General features: G+C 39.1%; 2 protein-coding genes and 1 long non-coding RNA gene across 7 annotated transcripts in view; 1 reads left to right on the forward strand and 2 right to left on the reverse strand.

Annotated features, from left to right (window-relative positions):
• The window catches only part of LOC105691873 (M-phase inducer phosphatase), a 56,121-nt gene extending 35,587 nt beyond the window's left edge, over positions 1 to 20,534 (forward strand). For 3 of the 4 annotated variants that reach the window (XM_012410668.3, XM_012410667.3, XM_048652630.1), the window contains exons 4-5: positions 16,943 to 17,138; positions 17,809 to 20,534. In XM_012410668.3, coding sequence (XP_012266091.2) covers positions 16,943 to 17,138; positions 17,809 to 19,182 — 1,570 coding nt within the window. In that variant the 3' untranslated portion in view covers positions 19,183 to 20,534. Of the gene's footprint in view, positions 1 to 15,672; positions 15,910 to 16,942; positions 17,139 to 17,808 lie in introns of those variants that run through there. The other variant, XM_012410669.3, reaches the window with a different exon arrangement.
• LOC125500289 lies at positions 15,776 to 19,090 on the reverse strand. 2 transcript variants are annotated; one of them, XR_007277592.1, is made up of 5 exons: positions 18,958 to 19,090; positions 17,843 to 18,061; positions 16,981 to 17,267; positions 16,297 to 16,442; positions 15,776 to 16,203 (listed from the first exon to the last, which is right to left on the reverse strand). It is a non-coding gene; the product is annotated as an uncharacterized LOC125500289 (long non-coding RNA). The 2 variants fall into 2 exon arrangements; XR_007277591.1 differs by having other exon boundaries at positions 15,776 to 16,442.
• A 1,741-nt stretch (positions 20,535 to 22,275) lies between the features above and the next one.
• LOC105691875 (N-alpha-acetyltransferase 30) lies at positions 22,276 to 24,550 on the reverse strand. Its single transcript, XM_012410671.3, has 3 exons — positions 24,017 to 24,550; positions 23,534 to 23,709; positions 22,276 to 23,439 (listed from the first exon to the last, which is right to left on the reverse strand). Exons 1-3 carry the CDS (start codon positions 24,297 to 24,299, stop codon positions 23,122 to 23,124), a joined length of 777 nt encoding a protein of 258 aa, XP_012266094.2. The 5' UTR covers positions 24,300 to 24,550; the 3' UTR covers positions 22,276 to 23,121.
• Positions 24,551 to 24,577: the final 27 nt, after the last annotated feature.

Raw genomic sequence — 24,577 nt, forward strand, 5'->3', positions numbered from 1 at the left:
ATCGTGCTTTCCAAGGGTTACCGAACTCTTGACGACCGAGGATCGAGGACGTTTCTTATCGACGATATCGTTCGGTTTTTATTCATTCGATTTACTTGGTTTCGTTTTATCGTCTTTGAGGTATGTAACGGTTCGTTCGTCGATCGCGATTCCTATTTGAGCAACTTGTACTTCGAATCGAACCGGAGTGCATCGGAATGCCTCGATTTTTTTCAGAGTTTGCGTGTTTTGATATCTTTTTGTTTTTGCTTTTTTTTTTTTTTTTTTTTTTTTTTTTTTTTTTAAACAGCAACCCCCGACTAAAAGAAAACCCCGAAGAGACCCTACTTCTGAGAATTTTTCTCGTTATACGACCTGCACCGGAGTATATACCGCACTATACCCTAAACACCTACATCCACGAAAAACACGTGACTGTTTCTGGCGTTTTAAACCGTCGGCCATTTTGGAACGTAAAAATTTTGTAAATCGAAACCAGCCGTCTCCGCAACGTGAAGGTTTTTTTTATAACGTTCTACTCCACCTCGGCTGCATACGTGCTGTACCATCGCTTTTGTTTTTAGGCGGGAAGAATTTAAAGGTCAGAAGGGCCCCTCCGCGGAGGCCCGAAGTTGTTGTTGGAGTCTGGCCCACGTGTTGGGCGGGGTTCTTGTGAGTCGAGCCCCAAAATTCACAAAAGCTTTCGACCGCGTTCGCCCCGGAATAATCGCGTCCGATTTTATTTGAAACTTTGATCTCGGCAGCTAGCCGTAATTATCAAGCCTCCCTCGAACTTTCAACGGTCGGAAATTCGCTCTCGCAATTAATGATGTGGCATTAATTGGAAAAAAACAACAATTAACCGTTTAACTCGGCGGATGTGTCGCTAATAATTAACGAACCGCTGCAGCCAGTGCCGCTGCGGACGTTCGTCGTTCGTCGCATCTTGCGGATTTACGATTCGCGTTTCAAAGAAATGAAAGAAAAAACAAATTACCCCAACCGCTGTTAAATAGGGTTCCCCATGCCGATCCGATCCGCGTCTTCTGAAGCAGATATAGTTGAAAAAGGCGCAGAAAAAGATGGGGAAAAAAATTGAACGGATGAAGGGCGAAGAAAAAAGAATTCACTGTATAAAATTCTCCGACCGTTTTTCAATAATATTTTCGAAGGGGAGAGGAAAAAAAGAAACCATCTTCCAGAGTTTTGTGGAAAATAATCCTCTCCGTAAAATAGGCTAATTTTCACCGTTTTTGTTGCTAAAGCTTTTGAGTGGAGGGGGAAAAGCGTCGAACGTGGGACTTGTATATTGCGAGTTTTCGATTGGGAGGGAGTTTTTGAAAAACACTGTGGATTCAGAATTTTCACTTTTGATGTAATAACTCGTTGTTACACGAATTTCTCGGAAGATTATTATACACCTTATTACATACATATATACATGCGCCGGCAGGATTACGTTACACGTACGTATAAATTGCCGTGAAGAAGGATGGTTCCTTTTTTTCTCTTTTTAGATTCTTTTATTTTGATCCCCTACTGATTACAGGGTCTCTCGGACCGCCTTTGAAATGCCTTATTTTAGTTTATCTTGTGCGTCGCGTCGCCGCGCCGCGAGTTGGCTTGATTAATCGAGAACTGCATTGATTTAATGATGGGAATCGTACGATAAATTATCGAAAAAACGAACGCTAACGTAACTACGCTATTTGATAATAATTGAAGGAAAAATTTATCCCGCGGGGAATCTACATTGTGTGGATTTTATTACTTGTGTTTATACGTTAAAAACTTTATCTTCAAGTTCCACTTACGTACATATTACGAATTGAAGATGTTTACGTGTTCTCCTCGATACATTTGGAGAGGATAATTTATGACGCTGGGAATTGTACGGATGCCTGCCTCTTCGAGAAAGAGGAAAAGAAAAAAGAAAAATCAAAAAATCAAAAAATCAAAAAATCAAAAAACAAGGAAAGCGAAAGAGATCGATGCCCTAAAACTATAAAATGACGTGACTTCTGAGGGCCAACTATTACCTCCTCTCAAACTTCTCTTCTTTTTTTCTATGGATTCGGAAACGGAGAGATGAGAAGATAAAAAAAACTCGCCCTCTTTGATTTTTTTCATTTTATTATAAATGTGAATTTTCCGAATGGATGGATATAATTTCAACGGAGGGGTCAAGGTCGTCGCGGAAGACATACCTATGTGTACACATGCACATAATATACGCGTGTATATCAGCTTGTAAACGAACGAAGATCATTGATTACCGCGTATATATATATACATACGTATAGCTGGGTGTAACCTGACCGCGGGGGTAAAACGCGGAAGGAACACGATGAAAGAGTAAAAAAAAAAAGAAAAAAAAAAAGGACCAAGATGAAGAAGAAGAAGAAGAAGAAGCGCGGGAAAACAAGAACCGCGCCGCGAGAGGCGATTAACCGCGGCGAAGAAGAAGCTATCCGAGTCAAATGAGAAGGAGAGAAAAGTCGCGACGCGGTTTCTCCTTGGCAACAAAACGCGACATACACCCAACTCCTTCTCGCTCTTCCTCCGCTCCGCTCCGTCCTTCTCTTCCTTTTTCTCTTTGAGTCTAAATTCCGCGAGTCTGAACCGCGCCGCCCAAGGAAGAGAAGAAGCAGAAGAAGAAGAAGAAGACGAAGAGGAGGAGGAGGAGGAGGAGGAGGAGGAGGAGGAGGAGGAGGAGGAGGAGGAGGAGGAGGAGGAGGAGGAGGAAGAAGAAGAAGAAGAAGGAAAAGAAGGAGGTGGTGTACATGTGGAGTTGGAGTTCTACGGTTCAAGGAACATATCTTGTGTTTCTGTTTACAAACATTAAATTCCATCCCTCTCGGTCTCCCGTCTTCCTTATCTCTCCCTCTCCGTCGGTCTCTGCGGCTTTTTCATCTCCTTTTATTTCATTTATTTTCCTTCTTTCCTTTTTTCTTCCTCCCCCCACCACACGACTCGCCAACGACGGTTAAGATTTAAATTCCAAACTGGAGGAGGAGGAGGACGAAGAGGTAGGAGGAAGAGGAGGATGGGATGAGAGAGAACCTCGAACTATACGTCTGGATCGCGCGGTGCGCCCAGTTCCGAAGCCTGGGAACAAGAGAACTAACATAACGAAGTAGGTATGAAATGGAAGCACTTCTAACGTCCGAAGGAGAATGAGAATATAAAAGGAGGATAGAAAATTTGAGAAAAAGATATAAACGAAGGGGACGGAAAGATCCAGTTCAAAGACCAACTAATTGTAGGACTCTGTTCGCCGCGTAGTGCGACCGCAAAGAAACTAGTCTTGAACGACGATGATCGAATCAACCGTTGACGAGATGAGACCGCGGAGCAATCTGTTCAAATTCAACCACTTGCCGTACATCGCCCCTTCTAATCAACTCGATATCATCAAATAATTATCAACGATAATCGAACCGTTTGTCTCTCAACGACGCGGCGAACACCTTTTCGTCAACGGCGTTTCGTCGAGACTCGTTCCTTTTTTAAATCGTCTTTCCGGCCCGCTGATTTTCGCCTCGTTTCACCTCGATTTTTTTATTTCCGCGTAGGTAATCGAGCCCCGGAGTAGATCGACCGAGGTTTTTTCAACCGTCAATCGGTCAAGGTCGCGGGGAAGAGTTTGTTTGTTTATTTGTTTGTTTGTTCGTTTGTTTGTGTTTTTCAGTTGTCGTTTTTCGAAAGGAACATCGCCGAGCGTTTAAACGGTTGCAACATCGATCGAGTGAATTCCATCGCAGAGATTTAAAGCGACTAATTAACCTGACTATTTATATTACCCTTATTCCCGTGGGATAAGAGCGGAAAAAAGAAAGACGAAAAAAAAAGGGAAGTAGAAGGGGATGGAAGAGTGGGATCATCGCGATCGCAGGAGAAGTTTGGAATGCGGTTTGGCCGCCCAGTCAGAGAATTTTCTCGCTCCCACCCGTTGAGAGGGATACGAATATACACGTGTATGGATAAAGGTCCACGCACACCTAGCTCTCCGGACTTTTATACATTCTCGGTTCAATCCTCATTCGCCGTTGCACGGTTCTTCTTCTCCTTCTTCTTCTTCTCCTTCTTCGTCTTCTTCTCCTCGAGGGAAAAAAGGAGAAAAAGAAGAATTAGGTGTTCACGATGCTTACACCCATCATTCATAAAACTTCGGACCTCCTTTCGGTCTACCGAAACGGACAGGTTCCACTTATTATATATATTATTCTCCCCGAGTCCTGGCAACAAAAGGTACGAGAAATAAAAAAGTTTGAGGCAAGAAAGAGAGGAAGAAAAAGAGAAATATCCCGAAGGAATCAGCTGATTAATTAATTCAACGTCGCGCGTATACGGACGTACTAATTTTTCAATTCGGTGCCGCGGGAATTTCGCTGGAATTTATTTTCACTCTGTGCGGAATTCGGACAAACTTTTTGCCAGGAAAATTCAATATCGCGTGTCGATTGCGGATACAAATGGCGTGAAATTGCGACTGCTCAGTGGTTCGCGTTTTCCCTAGCTCGTTTCCTTTCTTTCGATTTTTTTTCCGAGAAAAAGTAAGCGGTGTGAAAATACCCTGAATCTGATCGAATATTGCGGGGCAGTCGTGCACCCTGTGCAGGGACGTGAGGCTTAAATGAAAATTCCTGAATTTCGGACGGTCAAAAATCCATTCCATGTAGTTTAAATAGCTCATTCAGCGGACTGACATCTTCCAGACTATCGAACAGTCACGTCCTTATGCTCCGTAGCCGCGTTGCGTGTACATATATTTCATTTGATTTCCAAGTACGAAATTTTTACAAATTCACTCTGTACCCCCGTGTTCTTTGTAATATATATCGAGCCGTCGTTGACGCGCGGATGAAAATTAATAAAAACAGGCGATTGATGAAATGGAAAAAACTTGGAGAGAAAAATTAAATTAGTCGAATGCTGAACACCCTATTTTGCGCGGGAACCGCGCCCCCGATCGTACAAAAGGAATTCCTGAGACTCGTCGACGTCGTCTTACAGTCGGGGGAATGAATCCTCCGAAAAGGATTGGAAAGAAAGTTTAAAGGGACTTTTGGAAGGGTGTTCCACGCAAAGTTCCAAAGTTCACGTTACTTTTCCTTTTACTTTTCTCAGTCGGAACTTCTTCCCATCCCCCTCTCCTCCAAAATTGACCGCAGCTATTAAACATTTCATTGGATTTGTTTCGCGATTTCGCGATTTCGGAAAAGAGAATCTAACGGTAAAAATCTGATTCTTATATTATTCTGATTCTGATTACAAAACGTTGACTTTAAAAATAGAACTTGGAATACCGTCCTGTCTACGTTACACTCTATCCGTCGATGATCGGTGTTAAATATTACAATATTATCAACCAACGGGGATCTCTGACTGGATTTTGAATCAAATAAAGGAAACGACGGACTAATACCGTCTCGTGAATTGAAATAAGAATATATCGCGCGCTTCTAATTTCTACACACACCTGTCTTCCTGGAGAAGGTCTAACCTGTGGGTATAGTGAAATATTTCTTATCTTAGAAAAACTCGGGACAAAAAAGATAGAAAAAAAATTCAAACGTCTATTCAAATTCACGTATGCAAATTGTATTTTACTTCTTTTTTCCTCATAAGCCACACTGCAAATCACGGCTGTAAATTGAGACAGATAACCGGCCTCAACGAAAAAAAAACTTCGGTTTTCAATCGGCGTGTAATCTCAACGTTCGCTCATTTTTATTTTATTTTATCCAACTTTCGATATTATTATTGTTATTCGTTTGTTTTTTTTTCCCCCTCGGCATGGATTTAATCGATTATCAAATCGATTTATCGACGGAAGTGTGGAATATCTTCTTCTTTTTTTCTTTTTCTTGTAACCGATGCACCGCAGATAAACCTGCAAACGTGGACTCTGGTCAAATTCGTATTGGAATTTGGAAAAGATCTAAAGAATACGATATAGATACCAACGAAACGAGCGGCTAAAAAAATAGTAAAACACGAACCAATGAAAATCAGTGTTCAAATTGCGAGCCACTGTTCTAACGTCAATTGTCCACCGAATAGGTATTGTACAGCGTAGGTACACGAGGGCCCATCTGTCCTGTCGGTCCCAGAAATCGATATCGTCCGCCATATTTATCAGACAGTCCGTGCGGTAAAAGGGTTGAAGGGATTTCTCTCGATTCGAAAAATAGGTCGGACACACGCCACGCGAAAATACGCGAAAGTGATGCACGGAGCCAGAAGGGCGTAACCCCCATGAATATTGTACAATTAAAATAAGAAGCGAAATCGTGGAATTTCATTTTCTATATCTTTTTTCTTCTCCGCTTCCCGCAACGGACATTCGCTCGCGGCGATAAGAGCAAAAAAACTTGTGTTTTTTTCATCTTGTTTCTCTCTCCAGGTTTTTTTTCGGTCGGTGTAATTAGGGAAGTGGTTAAGTGTGACGGACGGATAACGCGTGTCGATCGGTTAACCGCGTTCGAGAGAAACTAGAAATCCTTCTCTGATATAGAACAAATCTCATTTAGGTCGTTCATAAATAGAACAACCGGAAGATAAAGAGAAGTGAAAAGAAAGAGGGAGAGAAAAAGACAGAAAGAAATCAATTTTGGAATGTATTTTGTCACGTCGGTATTATCCATGTATACATGTATACGTGCGTTAAAAGCTCCGCAGGTGTCTTATAAGCTAACGTTCGAATTCGTTAAATTTCCAAGGAGATAATGTTAAACCATTTCTGAGATCGCTAATTCTGCTTTACACGATGATGGTTATGTAGACGAAAACAATGGAGTCAAGATACGCGTATAGGGGCGGGTTTTAGGGCGCAGAGTGTAAAACGTAAGTCAGGCTATAGATACGGTTGCCCCGTGTATAGAATCCACGGGATTTCCACCTCTAAAACCCGAATAACAATGTCCACACAAATTCAACCGTCCCTTCCGGGGCCTCTTCCCTGTAACGACAGAAACTGCGGTTGTAGGTACGTATGAACAATATAATGGATACACGAACGTTTAATTGTCAATGAAGTCCCGCGGGGCTATAGAGTTGCGGAAAATTGGATCGTGGCGTACAATGTGGATAATTCATCGAAGAATTCTAATTTTCAAGAACAATGGCATGACAATAAAAATTAAAACCCCGCACCCCCGCCCCCGTTTCCTATGGGTATTCAAATATTTCCACGCCCATAGGAGATTATTACACCGACGGATTGCGAGGAGTCGCGAGAATTTTACCCTTCAAATTTTCTATCTCTCCTCTTATTCTTTCTTCTCCTTCTTCCCTTCTCTACGGTATTCGCCATTTTTGATCGACCCCCCGCGCGAAAGGATTAAAAGGGTATATGTGGCTATTGTCTACCGTAAGTATGTACTCTACATTTGAAATGAGCTTATATACTCACCTATATATAACATCTTTATACATAATAAACTCGATATAGTTTTAACGAAATATTAAACCATAAGGATAATCCACGCTAAACAAACCATTGTTCGTTAAGGATTATCCTTCAGGTTAACCAAACCCACACAATAAACCTTCTCGAACGGGGTATACGAGGTGGGGAAAAACCGCGAGTCCACCCCGACAAATTTTTAAATGGATTTCACCTTCGCCATTTTTAAATTCAAATGCACTTTATGTATAAATGTATATTCATCGATTTCCGTGTACGAGCGGGTACCTACATTGCATAGTTGTACTCGTTAAAATTATTTGACAATTATACTTTCGTCGTTCTTATGTCGTTGTTTCAGCGTGGGAAATTTATCATTTTCTCGTGGCGTTACACGTTCCTGAGTCGTTATATGTACGGAACTTAAATGGCGAGTAATTTTGAAAAAAGTAGGGGAACTTTCGAATGGTCGCGAATCCGATGCTCTTTTTCCCAGGGGTAAATTCTTCCCGTTCGCAAACCTTCCTTCCTTCCTTCCTTCCTTCCTTCCTTCCATATCTTTTTCGGGTTCCCCATGGGCTCTTCTCGTCTTCCTCTAATTCGATCCCGTGAATACCAGCTTGATTAGCGACAGCGTAAGGCTGACTGCAAATTTTTTATCTACAAAAATGTCGTTTTCAAAAACAGAAGAAAATTGGACAAATCGAGTAGATCGATAGATTTTAGATTGCGCACGTACCTAATCTCCGCGGTACGACTAACTTTGGAAGGTTATCTATCGTGTATTATATTATCATGGAAATAAATGCGAATGCGATTGCGGCTGCAACGTTTTGAACGATTTAAACGCGGTCGTCTCCATCTCAAACCCATGTACAGGTACACATAAGGCATACATACGTCCACCTATGTATCGATACGTGTACATTAAACTCGATTGCACGTATCGGTATTACCTGTACATATGCATTATGCATAATATAAAGACGGACATTCAATAAAACATTAGAACCGCAACCACGGAGGTACATACATATCGGTGGACACGTATGGATGTGTGTGAAAGCAACGGTACATCGATATGTATATCACAAATACCGCGTCTGGATCTCAATATGAGAATAGATAAAATCAATTTTTTATTCCATTCTATAATTCGCTAAATTTCCTCCGATTCGATAGATTTTTACTTTTCACCACGGAAGTTTAACAATTTCTGGTACGAAATTTTCACGACATACCTGTACACTCCGCACGTTACACGTACGGTGCATCTGTCCCGATTTCACGTGCGTCTTCCCACAGGATTTCCGTATGTGATCCGGTGATCCGGTGACCTTTAACGTAAAGACTGCAGCCGCGCTTCTACCTACCCATGCCTATGGAAAAGGAGAGAGAGAGGGAGAGAGTAAGGAGGGAAAGAATTGGATCAATTTTTTTTTTTTCCGCCTCTTTCTCTCCATCGCGGTCCTTTATTTCACATTGCGGAATTTCTTTTTTCTCCTTCTTCTGGCGTACCTCGTCACGCGTTTCGTGTGTAGCGCATACACGGGCAAGACGCGTATACGTATACTTGTGTATCGCGCGTATATTACCTTATATGCATCTGCAGAGGACGGGTGTGTCTAGGAGAATGGGAAGTTATAAGGGTGGTATCCCTAAGGAACAGATGATCCCGTTTAGGAAGCTGCAAAGGTGCCCCATTCGTCTGCGGAGACGTTCGTTATATTTTTGGGGGTCATCATTGCACCCCAATATCGTGCCGTTCGCAACGACAGTGACTCTCAATTGTTGATCCCGGGCTTTGAACCGCCGCAAAAAAGAGGAGCCAAGTGGTCGAAGACATTTCCAAAAATCCGCGGTTCAACGCGCTACTCGACTTTAATCAAAATGGCGGTGATTTTTCAACCGCGATTAAATCCGGGGCGAAAAAGTCGCGGGCGTTGAAGAGCGGTAGAATTGATCATCGGTTGCGACGTATCGTCACACCGCGCGTGATCGGGAAATATAACGTGCACTTTCAATTCAAGTTATGAGTTTTCGCGAAATTTGAGAACCGCACGACTACGGGCAGCAGGTATAACATGGGGAGCATCTGAGAGTAGACATTGCATAAGCGTTACCTTTTGCTTCCCCCTCCTCTCTGCCCCTCGAAATTTTCTTCCTATGCCTCCCATCGGTATACCCTATAAAATACGGGGATAGGACGACTGCGGCGGACACCCGGGAGGGACGTCTCATACACGCGATGAGAATTAGAATGAAAGGGAAAAATCGATGAAAAAGGAAGGAGGAAGAAGGAACTAGGAACTAGGAACTAGGAAGGAAAGATATAAATAAAGAATGAAAAGGCAAAGGAAAAGGAGCGTATATGGGGTGCATCGGAAAAATTCCCCCTATGTATACCACCCCGTAAATATATATATAGGTATATAAACCGCACAACGTTGCACACCATACGCGAGTTATGGTTCGGAACCATCGACACGACATGGCACGCGCCAATAATATAACAATAGGGAAAATCTTGGTGCATCTGTTACGTGGGCATACCGTACGTATGGGTGAACCTACACAACTATATTCCACGAGGATCGTACCCCACGGGTGAAATTTTTCTAAAACTTCATCCGTGCAAGCGCGTCAATAGACTCGTTATACCATAGATTATTTTTCTTATACGTATTGTACCTACGAACTTGGAGGAGAAATTTTTGCTCGCCGCAAATCCTACTGTATGGAGATGTAACGAATTCCCGTTTTCTTTTCTACACACTGTCTTGGCTCTGGCCGGAAAAATTTGATCAATGTAGGAGAGAAAAATAATAGAAAACTAGACGAATCAATTGAACGGTTGATTGGAACGGACAAGAATCAGATGAAATGAACATACAGGCGAATCGAAGAATTGGAATTGGTGATGAACAATGAAATAGAAATAAATAAGAGAGCGTAAAAATTGCAGCGAACGATCGATCGAATAAAACAGAGAATTGATTGGGCGATAGATAAATGGCGATAATGGTGCAGAAGAGTTATATACATATATAGATATTGTGTGTGTATATAGTTTTCCACACGGCAGCAGCTGTTTAAGGGGTCTCCGACCCCTGACGTAGTCCTAGTCGCAACGTAACTCGTCGTCTCGTGCGGACTTTCTTGGTATATTAACTATATACATACAATATCTTGCAACGTATATCGCATACATACGTACGCATACACGTAGAATATCGTAGATTATAGGTATGTACCCGAGCGCCAGCTGATAGATTTCATTCGCGTATTAGACGCGTCGAAAATTTATACATACCACACCGATAAAACGGTATTTAAAATTTCTCAAAGTGGTTTTCGTCGTCGTCGCGAATGGTCACGTTGCGGGCTTTGGACCTATGAGAGAAAGAAACTAATAGAAGTTTCTTCTACGAGGTCACGTGACTTTTATACACTCGCCTGCCTACGTTGTCGAGTGTGTGGAAACTATAATGAGAATAAAAAGCCAAAAACGACGTCGTTCAACATTGTCGTTATTCGTAGGAGGACGAGAAGGAGGTACTGAGCAAGGAACAATACATTGTACTTCGAGAAATTGTACGCGTATGTGTTCTACGCCATATGTATAAGCTGCGCCTTCTCTAGTTTGACGCGGGTCGTCGCGCACGGGGCTAAAAGAAACGGAACGTTTTATATAAGTCAAAAACGACAGCTGATTTTGAAAAACCCCCTCTCAAGATATTGTGTATTGTACGTACATATATATGTATATATATATATATATATATATATATATATATATATAAATATACATATATATATGGAATGGCGGAAAGTTTAACGTAAGAGAATTGAGAACGTGTGTGACTCGTATTGTGTATGGGGGTACTTCGTGCGGTAACTCGAAAAGATTTTTTTCTTCTATTTTCACTCTCCATAATTATAACTGTTTTCCATAAGTTTGTGGACCACCCTTGACATGCTCTCTATTTTTCAATGAAATCTCTTTTTAGACTCAAAAATTACACCTACTCTCCCTGCGTCAAGGCGGCATTTTTAAGTTTTTTTTTTTATTCATTCGTCTACGGTTTTTTCTTGAAACGTAACTCAGAAGCTTCGTTCTTCTTACTGTAGATTTACATTCGTTGGAAAAAGAGAAAATAATAAATTAGAAAAGACAGATGCGGAAATACGTTATGGGTATGTAGACCCGGATAAGTTTTACTTTTATTTCACGTATGGTGAGCGCGATGTAATTGTCCGGTACATACCTATTCCATGTGGGTAGGTAAAATTCGTGATATTATAATCAATGAAATTCGCTCTGGTTGTTAATTTTCAAATGAAATAGAAACTTTGTACCGTTAACACCGTTCAATGGTTTTTCGATAATTAGCTCCGCCCAGTTTCTCTCGAGTCTTTACATCGTTATACATACGTGTATATATGTATGTAGATCTATCATTTGTATGATATATTGTTCGGGTTTTATGGACGGGGTGGGTACCTACCGTAAGTCAAAGTTGAAGTGAAAGAAGTAGGTAGTTTAAATTTCAACAAATTGAATGAACGCACGCTGGTGAAACCAAAGACAATCGCGTTAATAACTCATTGATCGTTTGAAAAGATTTCACTGATCGCGATTCCATTGTCTTTATTGACTAAATTTTGTCGCTGGGCAAAACCGAACCGCGATTTCTTTTCAAAAATTTCACCACCACCACCACCTGCTTTGGAAACTTGTACGGTATTTAAACTGTGGGTACAGGTTTCATCACGTGTTCGTATACAATATGAATAAATTACGCCGATTCTTTAGATTCGCTTAACATTGTCGCCAAACATTTAAACAATTAATATTCAACGTTCGGGGATTTCCAGATATTTATAATAACTCGCGTCAAAGTCGACGAGAAACTATGGTATACCGTATTTATTTGGCGAACATATTTTCCAGGTAAGAAAATCATTCGGGAATGAAGGAATATTTCTCCCCTTGAAGTAAGAAAACGGGATCGTTAAATTCCTTCACACGCTCAACTTCCAAATAAGCTGTACACATACCTTAGTAGGTAAGGGGGAGAGAAATCCTGTAGGAAAGGTGGTGCTGCGATATCTCCACATTCCCTTGTAGAATTATTCCCATTGGTTGTAGGTAGTATAAAAGGTAATTTTCATTGGCTCCCTGAGGACCCCCTCCCCCTCTCCCACAAAAAAAAAACCCCGAAGTGGGACCCTAAAGATTCACACGCGCGAGAACGAACTCATGGGACCTCAACTATCGGGTTCCCATAGGAGACAGAGAGCAGATGATCGTCAAAGAATATCTTGAATTTGACCTCAACTTGTCGCAGGACTCTAGGACTCCCTACATACCCCGCGGGTTCTGTTCTTTTTTTTTTCAAACTCCTCGAGAACCTCAAAATAAATATTATTTATACAAATATTCGTACCACATTTGATTAATTGACAGGAAATGAGAGTAATTATTCTTTCGGTTTCAATCAAATCTTACCTGCGGAATTTCAAGAAGATTCTGAAAACCGGTGGTATTAGCAGGTGTTTGCACCCGGCACAGTTCCTACGTACTTTAAAACAATGAGAAATATCGATCGTTGAAATTACGTGTACCTATAGCCGTGTACGTATAGGTATATCGTGGTTAATTTACGGTTCGTTGATCACGTCATCGTCTATGCCGCCATCCAGGTATAATAAATGCGGGTTCCTTAGGGAGAAGATTTGAGGAACCTTTTCACAACCCTTATAACCATACGAAGTTCGGGAAGAGTAGAATTATTAACATATGCGGAAAAAAAAAGAGAATACCCTTTGCCTCTTATAATTCACCGTAGAAGTAATTCCCCCAATTCCTAACAATTATCACTGATTAGCTTGGGGGGGGAATATCTAACCCACACAATTCTTAGATCTTCTGTTTTCTGATACTATGCATGCTTGAGGTTAAAAAGTCATGACCGGAGAGTATGTCTCACCTATATACAATTCGAAAAATTAATGCATCGACGAGAAAAAAAAGCATTTCAAAAAAAGTAACTATTATATTCAAGATAAAGCTCTATCGGTATTCCACTTGTTTCAATTCACATGTCTACGCTATATGTATGGGTAAAATGACGTAACCAATCGATGTTTTATTTATAAAATTCTTCTCGCCTACACCGGAACGCTATTCCGAATCCAATTATTATAATATAGTGCGTCGGTATTCCATACACTGAGAGAGATTCTCTGTGATTGTTTTTTGCCGGTTTTTCTCCCTCGTTTTTCCTTGATAATTTCTGACCTGCACCTCGAAGAGATCTCCCTTCTTATTTATTTCATCCCCCTCGTACCTCAAGGACACCCCGTAGAGAAATGAGACGAAACAAAAGATTGAAATAAAATAGAAAAAAACAAAAGGGGTTGGCATAAGTTGACGCCCGGATGTTAATGTACGGAAGTTAGTACCTACGTTTAGACCGTTAGCGCCGTCTGTCAAAAATCTGGCACCACGAGAGAAAATAAAAAAAAAAAAAAAAAAAAAAAAAAAAAAAAAAAACGATGAAAAACAATTATAGAATATAAACGAGCTGTACCGGGTATATTTTCGGTGAGCTTCTTCCTTCTATTCGTTCGTACCTCGGACCAATTTGCATACCCCATGGATCATGTGATTCCTCTAAAAAAGATGGCCATATCAGATTTTGTTGCGTGTATAGGCAGCTGCTGCCACTATTGCCCCTGATGTGACGTTGTTTGAAACGATTCGTTATCTAGAATTGGAAAATTTCGTGTTTGGAAAAGAATTATATCCATAATACGATCACGTGAAAATTAATAATATGATATCTATACTACCATTGATTGATTAGGATCGATTATTCTTCACGAGACATGGGAAGAAGCCTGCTGTCCTGAATAATTTTTTTTATTTTATACCAATTGCTAGAAAAGAAAACCGTCCTCTAGTTCTATGCCCAGTAATTTTTAGAGAGCTTAATAAAGAGAAGGATCTTTGAGGAAAAAAAATTTTGCCCAATCCCTTTTCAACTCTTAAACTGCACAATCAGTACAAAAAGAAAACCAGCTAGAGGAAGGGTTGCTCTAAATTTCTCTCTACGATATCTACCTACGTGCCTTTCACCTATATGTTTTCACGTATACCTGATATTAGGACTCACACGAGTCCCCGAAAGGGTTCTGCTGGGAAATGATTTTAGAAAAGCTATATCCAATGCTCCAATTTCACTTTCAATTCGTCGGAAGTAATCGCTCTCCGTCGTGGATTCGGAAATTTTTCCATTTTCTTCGCAGTATCAGCTTTAGAGAATTTGATCGGAGAATATTCGTCGTTATAAGAAGGTTTCTCCGTCTATCAGGAATCTCTTTTTTACTTCGAATTGGTTTCCTTAGACGCGGTGTGTGAAAAAGGTACCTGTCGTGTGAAAATCCGAAAAGAATGTGAGGGTGGTCCCGAAGATCAGGTGAAGCATTGTGATCGTATAATAGAAGAAGAAGAGAAAAAAAACGAGCCGACTCGCGTACCTGCAGCCGTATCCTACGGATTTTTCAGTTATATTATACCTTCGGGAATCCCCTTCTTCTTCCCTCTTTTATCCCCGCCCACACATTCCCAGTTGTGTATTATGGTCTTACCGGCCACACAATCCTCGGCAGGAAATTCGCGCCCAGAGTTTTCCCTCCTCTATTTCTTCTCCTCCTAATTTTCGACTTCTCTTCATTTTTGGGGGTGAAAAAGTACAATTGATAATGAACAACGATATTTCTGACTCGGAGGGCAACAATTTTTTTTGCTCGAGCTTCAACTTTGATTTTTCGGTAAATGTAGTTGAAGTACGACGTAGGGAGAGGGTTTAAATTGATTGTTGTTCTTATCATTCAAGTCAGCAGCAGAACAAGAAGAAGAAGTCGACGGGCGGGGCCCCCCCAGAGCGTTCGAAGGGAGTTGCGACTGTCGGAACTTCGTTTGTGTTGCGTCTCATTTCCTTCCATATTCCCCAAGCCGTGCCTTGCATGCCTCGAAAAGAGATCGAGATAGATAGTGCAGAGAGAAAGAAAGAAAAGGGAAAAGGTTTAGGCGGGACCCAAACCGCCTCCTTATTGGTCGCCCTTATCCCCACTTTTGCTGCCAGACTGTCTATAAATGCTCCCCGTTTCCGCTCAGCGAGCATCATTCGAGCCCCGGTGTTCGCACCGAGTTGCTGGACGCCTGGTGGAGCGAAGAGAATTTAGAAATTTCAGTCATTTCTGTGCGGTATTTTCAAAATTATCGTCGGTTTCCTCATAAATCAGACAAAATAATAGTTGGAATGAGAAAATACGATTCGTTGAACAGGAGATAAAATAAAAATCAAGAAAACTAGAAATATTTTCTCTTGATTTTAATAATACAAAAACAAAATACATACAGATCTCCTTATTAAACATTCGATAAACAATATTGTCATAATGCTTTGGGAAAGTTTAACCGAGTCTTGTGAAGTGTGTCAATGCACAAGGTATTATCATTTATAACGATATTAGGAAAAGAAGAGTTAATGATAATATAAATGTTCAATGATTTGAAACCTTTTGAAAATTTTTCCTCAAGTGGCGTTTGAATGTGACGTTTTTGAAAGTGCAGTGATTCTTTCTTTTTCAACAAAATCCAGCTAGGAATATATCGTTCTATCATTTTATTTTATTTGTACGGTCCTTTTTTTGCATAGCTTAAATCACTTGCAAACTTTCGCTACACTTCTATGATGAGAAAATGTAGCCAAACTTCAATGATTTGAATCGTTTGGTAGGAACTAAAAGAATTTGAAAGAAAAAAAAAGACCGCATTAGTTGAAATTGAAATAATAATCAACGAAATTTAACGTTTAGTTTTACCGCGCTATTACCACTGGTGTCTATCCTTCTCTAGGAGTGTCGTCGTCGTTTTTCCCCCTCCAATTTTTATTCCACGCGGACTCCAAAAAAAGTTTCGTGGGGTTTCATGTAGGTTCTGTTCAGTTCCCCGGGGACCTTTGGGGAAGAGGGAGTGTGTCTAAAACGGAAAACGGAAAATTTCTATGTTGTGTCTTTCAGTTTAATCGAGAGGATTATATAAAAGAGAAATCGAAAAACAGAAACAGAAACCAAAGAATGAATAAATAATTCCAGTATCGGTACGAATTATTATGAGTTTTTTTTTTCTACAAGTATATTAGATGTTTCGTAGACAGCAGCAAAAAAAATCGACACGTAGATAGAGAAAATCTAATTGGTTTCAATCGGTTTTTCTATTGTATTTTTAATTGCACAAGTTTTTCTTCTATCGGCACTATGTAGCTATTTTTGAACTATTAGTTGAAATTCATCTAACTTTAGTTGATATTGTATGTTATCATCTCATTTCCGTGCGGTGTGTTTAGCGCGCTTTTTATTTGAGGTTATGTGGGGTTAGCTTTTTGACATACTAGTTATGGATTTTGCGCGGCTCTTCTCGACATTTTCAAGTGGAGGGTTTCCTTTTCTAAACCATCTGTTTCCATTTTATGATTACAGACTCTTCAAAAATGCCTTTAAATTCACAAATACAACACCTGAATCGACCGTGAGACAACGACCACTGTCCCGCCGTCTGGTTGGCATGGCGTCACGACGCCTTTCAAGTCCTGAAAATGTGCTTATGCCTTCTTCTACGGATAAGGAGAACGGTGTTGTCTCCAGCCCAATCAGCTTCAACACGAGTCCTCAAAAGGTACGAAAAAATTTGAAGATATGAAGAATTATTCAATTTGGTGTTTTTTCATAAAATCCAGTTAGAATCTCCAGATCTTAGTCGCTTGACGTGGTTGCTGGCTTTTTTCTTTTTTACAACCATTTTCCGCTGAAATATCGTCAAATTTATTTTATCAGCGATTATTACGATCCGGTATCGAAATAAAAATCTGAATAATGTATTCATGGTCAATTAGAGCCGGCCGATCGTAAAATGAAAAAGAAATAATGATAATAAATGAAAATGAAAATCAAGTTAGTAAATCTGGGAAGGCGCGTGTCGAAATTTTAACAGCTGCATTTGGGTATAATTTGAAACGGTAAGTCGCTAGGAGGGTGACTTTTATAGATAAGGTAAACAAATATAGTCTTGATTTGCATCCCACCAGAGATTGGGAAACTGATATACGCTTCATTCGAGCCGATCAGAAAGATCTACCTACGACGCGTGGATCGAGCGTGATTTTTGATAATTTATTCAGCAGCTTGCATTCGCTAGTAAATCCACTTCCGTCTGTATAAATAGCGTTTTTCGAGGCGTTTTTATTTTTCAATATTAGATCTCGATTCTAACAACGATTTTATACCGGATAATCTTATCGCGATGATTTTCGATCTCTTAGTCTAATTTTTCTATAATTATTTTCCAGTTCTCCACTTTGAGGTCAATGAAATCTCGTGTACCTCTGGAAGACTGCGATCCGAATAGCCAGGATAGTGGATATGGTGCCAGCTACCCCGATAAAGATGATGTCAAGTGTCAAGATCCGTTCAGGTTTGCAGAGCCTCTGGGAGTTGCTCCCAGACGTCTGTCCGTTGAATCGCGCAGCCCTCTACGATCACCCCTCAGATCCCCGGTCCGGAGTAATAGACCACCTTTATTCCGGAGCTTGTCCTCTGGCTCTGAAAGCATGGACGATGGTTTTACAGAGCTTATCGACATGGACACTCTGGATGACAATACGCAGCTACCAAGTGGCTTGTCTTCACTACTGTCCGGGCAGATCGTGTCAAATAAGTCCATGGAATGCGAACCAACGACGCCAGAAACTAGAACCAAACCATCTTTCAGACGTTCTCTGTCACTACAGAACGAAAATATTACACCACAAAGTTCAAGGGTAAGATCTTGCTTGTTCAGATCACCTAATGCGATTTCATCAACGTCAAGATTATCATATAACGACAGTCCACGCTTAGTATCTTCACCGGTATCTCCACCACCAAAATCATTCAAACGACCAGAACCACCTTCAGATGCAAGTCCAGTGTTAGTGAAAAGATGTAGAAAGTCGAATAGCCTACAGGATATATGTGAACAAACCAGCCCAAAGAAACCAACATTACAAAGATGTTTTTCTGAGACCGAAGCACATGCTCACATAAAATCTGCGATACACAGAAGTACGACCGATGCAGATTTGACAGGTGATTTCAGCAAACAGTGTGTTCTACCCTTAGCCGAAGGGCAACATGAAGATTTAAAGTCGATATCCGCTAGCACATTGGCTGCATTGATCAGAGGCGAGTTCAACGACAGCGTAAGATCATACAAAATCGTCGACTGCAGATATCCATACGAATTTGAAGGTGGGCATGTAAACGGAGCGTTGAATCTCTTCAACAAAGACATGATCGAGCAAGAACTTTTGGCACCGTTGAAAAATGTTCCCGAAATACATTCGGACAACGAAAAACGTGATATAATTGTTTTCCATTGTGAATTCTCATGGGAAAGGGGGCCCAATCTATCGCGCTTTTTGCGTAACATTGACAGACAAAGAAACAAGGAACATTACCCAGCTTTGCATTATCCCGAGGTATACCTCCTCCACGGAGGATACCAGCAATTTTATCTTGAAGAACAATCTCTCTGCTCGCCATGTGGGTACAGGCCTATGCGACATCCGGATCACGAAGCAGACTTACGTCAATTTCGAAGCAAGAGCAAAAGCTGGCAGGGTGACAAGTCTCGATTAAACGGTTTTACTGCCCGCGCTAATTTGAAGCGACTTGGATTATAGACTGCCATGCTGTGCTAGTTGCTCAGTTAAATCGATACGTATGTATACATGTATATACATATATATGTGTGTGTATATGTATTTACATACAACAATTTTGATCTCGCGTATGAATGTGTGAGAACGAGAGAAAGGAAACTAAATTTAAAAGAGAAAAAAAATACCATTATCGACAAGTAGATTTGATTTCCAAACCTTGGTGAGATTAGTTTTTATTCAATGAGGAATACATGGATTCATCGATAGTTCCAACAATTGATTCAAAAAATACCTGTTTTTGTACATAATAAATTTTAAGTTTTCTTATTACAGAAAATATTAATAACAATAATAATAGTAATAATAATGATGATGATGATAATGATCATAATGAATAAGTATCAAGCAAGTACAACAAAAGCAACATAAAACGCTTAAGAAGAGATCATAGATTCAGTCCTGTTTTTTTTTTTGTTATTTTTTTTCTCCAGATAAAATAGTCAAAACTTGCCGTTGAATGATTCAGATAATTATTATTATTATGTAAATGAAAATGATTTATATTTTTTTTTTTCGTTTTTCCCCCCAATTCTATGGATTAATCTTGTACATAAGATTTATTATTACCTGCCTGAAAATAATTAAAATCCGCAAGGCAAAAGCAATAAGCCCTGTTTAAAATATAGTATGATGATGGCAAAAGCAATAAAGAGCTGTACATAGGTTACGAGAAGGAAAGAAAGAAAGTAAAGAAGAAAAACGTGTCTCAAATTCTAATGCTTTTATTATTTCAAATTGGGCAGGCATCCCACTGTATAGACATGACACAAAATAATGGAAAAAAAGTAATAATAATAAGAACGAAAGGAGATAACCGGATGCAGCTACATTTTCTAAGTTTTTGAAATGATTTAATTGTTGACAAAAATACAGAAATGAAAAAAAAAAACTGTAAAATTGAAATGCAAAAAAAAAACAAATTTATCAAAAAATAGATGAAATAGAAGAAATTACGGGTTCGCAAATCTTGACACTTGGCATAGCGGTCAAAAAAATGAGTAAAAAATAGAAGAAAAAGCATTCATAATGTGAGCGTAGAAATCAGTGGTGTACAAATTATTAATTAAACTTTGTTCAAATATAAAATCAACACAACGAAATAGAAATGTGGTACTGTACGGGTGTGTGTATATGAGTGAATGTTATATTATTTGATAAGTTTAAGTAAGAAAAAAATGATGGTGGAATTACATAATATGTTACAAAATCTCAGCATAAAACTGAAAACTTATGAAAAAAACTGAAAAAAAATGGACTTTCTTTTGTATGGTTACCACATGTTCGATAGTGGAGACAACAACCACATCCTATATTTCATTTGATATCATAATATAATAATTCCTCATGCTAAAAAAAATATCGGTACTCTTAATTTTTTTCCCCACCTTGCAATTATGGCCTCATATCCTGTTTCGTTAATAATTCAAAATTTCGACAGAAAATTTCTACAACTACTTTAATGCAGGAGCAAAAAATTCGCGGTAAAATTAGTTGGACGATTCTCCACTTTTTAGCGCGATCCTTTGGGCGCTTTTATTGATGCGCATCACTGACCACAGACACACCAGCTGTCATCAAAAGCGAATTGTGAATGTGCAGGTCAGTGACCTCGCGGCTCCGTAAGAGGTCGTTTTATTCTGCGCCTGGTGAATTCATTTTGAGAGCATCAGTTAAATGAATGTCATCCTTGGATATTGCAAAAATTATGTTTCAGTCTCTAGTTTTCAAAGTCGAATTATTATTCGAATTATCTTCAGAAGGATCCAGGCTGGCTGGCTTAATTAAATGAATAACGAAGTCAGTTTGTATTGAGAATAAATGGTGTAGTTAAAATTTATTACACACATTCGATGTTTTATACTACTCATGATTAGATAAAACAACCATCTTTTCAAGATTTTTCCTTAGATTTTCCAATTTTTCCGAATTTTTCCCCATTTTTTAGTTGGGTTCCCATTAATCTTCTATAGCCTCTGAAGATCAAAGCCTTCAAGATCAAAATACAAAGATTCACTGCCTTGTCATCGTTCTCTATTTTCTTACCCGTGTTTCCTGAAAGTTTTTTAATTTATCAATTGATTTTTGATTAATTACTAGATCTCTATCTGCCTCGATTTTTCCAATTTATTTACCATTTTTTAATTAATTATTCAGCTACCCCATCTTCCACGCCGAAAAAGTGACAAGTAGCGCCGAGTAGCGTAACACCGACCCGCGGAATTTGCGTGAACTGTTTTTACAAGTTTCTTGCCCTTGACAACGAATTCAGACCTACAGGTAGGTCTGAATTCGTTGCCTTTGACTTCACGAGACCCACCTTACATCGGAGATTTTGCGTTGACTGATGATAACTACTATCCCGCGTTACCCCCTGAGGATTTTCTGGGGGTTGGTTCACCGAAATTCCGCCACATAGCGCTAGCTGTACTCGCGGTGGGCGGAGCTCAGAAAAAATGGGCGGGACTTGAAAAATAGGGCCGTACGATTAACTTCAAGGGCCCGCACCACCCAGGGGAGAATAATTTTTTAAATCTAGAACAAATCGGAAAAAATTGGAAAAATCGGAAATATTAGAAAAAAAATGAAGAATAAATCTGGGATGTTGTAACTTTGGTTGCATATCACTAGGCGCTCTGAGAGGCTTGAGAAAATGCGGTAATTAGATAATTAATTGGACAATTAGAAAAAAAAAACGGGAAAATGGGAAGAAATTAGAAATAAATTGGGAATAAATTTAGGATGCCGTTACTTTGGTTGCATATCATTAACCACCTTCAGTCAAAATGTCAGTTGAGGGTCTCTATTCAGGACTAAATGAATTATTCAATAATTTGTTTCTTTTACGCAGAAAGATTCAATAGTTTGTAACATCTAGTAGTTCCATGCCAACAGCCTTACATTGGCACGTATTAGTCGGAAATAAGTACTTCACTTGAATGAATCAAAAATCACAACTTATCCAATGATTCCCTTTTACGGTAATATCATAGATATATATATATATTTATGATGACATCAATTCCTAAGGTAACTTGAAATCAATTGTTACGTATGTAAAAACATTTATGCATTTTTATTAACATTTTTTTACATTTTTTGTTCTTTTTTTTCTTTTTTCTTTTTTTAAATAGTTACATTACAATTTGTTTTATTCCCTTCTTTTGTAACGCATCTTTTTATACAAAGTTAGACATCGTAGGGTAGACAGCAATATGTGTACAATGCGTTCGCAGAATTATCATTATCATGATTATTATTATTATTATTTATTATTATTATTTATTATTACTATTATTAGTGTGGACTCGAAATCTGGAATTTTAATTCCATTATAAGATCATGGGTTTATTATTTTTCATACAATATAATTGTATGAATATCGTACCCCTTTATCACTTTTAATCATTCGGTTGTTTTGAAAAATTCATTTACTTCATCTGTTCGTTATACTGTTGAATTTGGTTTGCATGATAATTTTCATCATATTTGGGACGTACAGATTTTTTTGCTTTGATTTAGTTTGAGTACGATCTTTAGTAACGGCATTGAATTTTATCGGATTTTGTAATTGACTTTTCGGTTTCTGTTACTTGTATTTCGTCATCAGATTTGCAAAGTCATTCGATAGTTTTGCAGATTGCACACGGTGGTCACGTTTTAATGTTTTGAAAAATAATTCATGGGAACGTTGATTCGGTTTGGTTGTTTTTTTTTCAATTCCAAGCAATTGAATCGCAACCTCATTGCTATTCGCTTAATGTGATATAATATATGACGAGGAATTTCCAACCTGTTCACTGTTGGTGTCGAGCATAAACACTCAATCTCGCTGCTAACTGCACTCCTCAATGATTCTGTAGTTTTTTAAGTTCCTATCGGCACAGAATTTATGGTATAATTTCATCTCAGCCAGAGTTTCAACCGAAGAGCATCTACACCGTTTAAATAATATCTGAACAGTCGTTTATCTCGCACAAATCCTAAATTTTCATACAGTCGAAGCGCCGGACGATTTGTGATTTCTGTTTCTAGTACCACTTCATCTGCATCATCAGCCACCATTGCTTGTATCGCTCGTCTCACAAGGTTGGAACCTATTTTACGCTTACGATATTTAACGTCAACTGCCAACATTGCTATATATCCACGTTTTATAACTTTTCTATGTATGTCCAACTTGCAAACTATCGCCCCAACGCACTCCTCCTCATGCATTGCCTTGAAAGAAACAGAATAAAATAATCTGTTATATTGTGTAGAGAACTTTTTAGACTGATCAAGCTTTGTTCCAAAAGTTTGTTTCAATACTTACCAAAAAACATAATTTCGGCCAATTGTGTATAAAATACCTATAGGTATATATTGAGTAAGGTTCGCTCAGGTCTTTTTGAATTAATTTCATAATATCTGGCATTTGAATTTCACTTATGTAACTGACATATCTAATATCGCTGTTTTTACTTTCTGTAGACTCTGTTTCGGCATTGTCTGTAAAAATACAACATATTAAATAGATTTCTTATCAGAGTTGTTGCACAAACAAACTACCACACTACAATCATCTCCCTTGATTGCGTAAAAAATTTTTGTTGGCTACTTGTTTTGACTTCAAAATTATAAATAAAAACTGCACAGTGTAAATTGGACAGGTGTCTAACTCTGACCGATGAAAAGCTACATTTTGGTTGGTCAATAAGTCTGAATATATGTAATTTAGCATAGTGCAGTATACAAGAAGATCTCAGTAACGGATTCTTTTCTGTCATACAAGAAGCTAGCACAGGTAGAACCTTACCAGGCTGATTTTTATGACTAGAAGCAACGCTCTGGGGTTCTATCGCAACGTTGGACGTTTCGCAGTATTTCTTTATAGAATCTAATACTCCGTTAACCTGATGTAGACCATTGGCTTGTCGCTCTTCAATTGAACTCTCCGCATTCAATGTGAGTCGTAATAACTCAACTTCTTGATCTACAGCGTCTATTGTCATGTTATCTTTTTTAATTTTGACATTGCCTTTTTGGGATTCACAGTTCATTATTTCCATATTATGTCCATCCACATCCGTTCTGTTCATATTTTGTCTACTTTATTATTTTTCCAGAAAAGATAATCAGATGTACAGAGATATACACGATGACCTAGCTACTGCCTCTGACACTATTTTTAACACCCTCGAGTCCAGAATATTAACGTCCCATAGTTATTTTTACCTACAACACGGCGGTTTCAATCGAATTTTCATAGTTACAACCGATAATAAACTTCCTTTAGATGAATTTTTCAACAAAATACGGACGTCCGACATACATCACCAAACCACAACCACCATATTGAATTTTCTGCAACCACGAC

Source organism: Athalia rosae, chromosome 3 (assembly GCF_917208135.1).
Source record: "Athalia rosae chromosome 3, iyAthRosa1.1, whole genome shotgun sequence".
NCBI classification, from domain to species: Eukaryota; Metazoa; Arthropoda; class Insecta; order Hymenoptera; family Athaliidae; genus Athalia; species Athalia rosae.

What these genes read in the sequence shown, in the direction of transcription:
- LOC105691875 (XM_012410671.3), bottom strand. Translation starts at nt 24,299, where the DNA reads ATGAACAGAACGGATGTGGATGGACATAATATGGAAATAATGAACTGT. An exon ending in TAGTCATAAAAATCAGCCTG is followed by an intron (nt 23,710 to 24,016) that starts GTAAGGTTCTAC and finishes GTATTTTTACAG; the next exon opens with ACAATGCCGAAACAGAGTCT. An exon ending in GGCCGAAATTATGTTTTTTG is followed by an intron (nt 23,440 to 23,533) that starts GTAAGTATTGAA and finishes GTTTCTTTCAAG; the next exon opens with GCAATGCATGAGGAGGAGTG.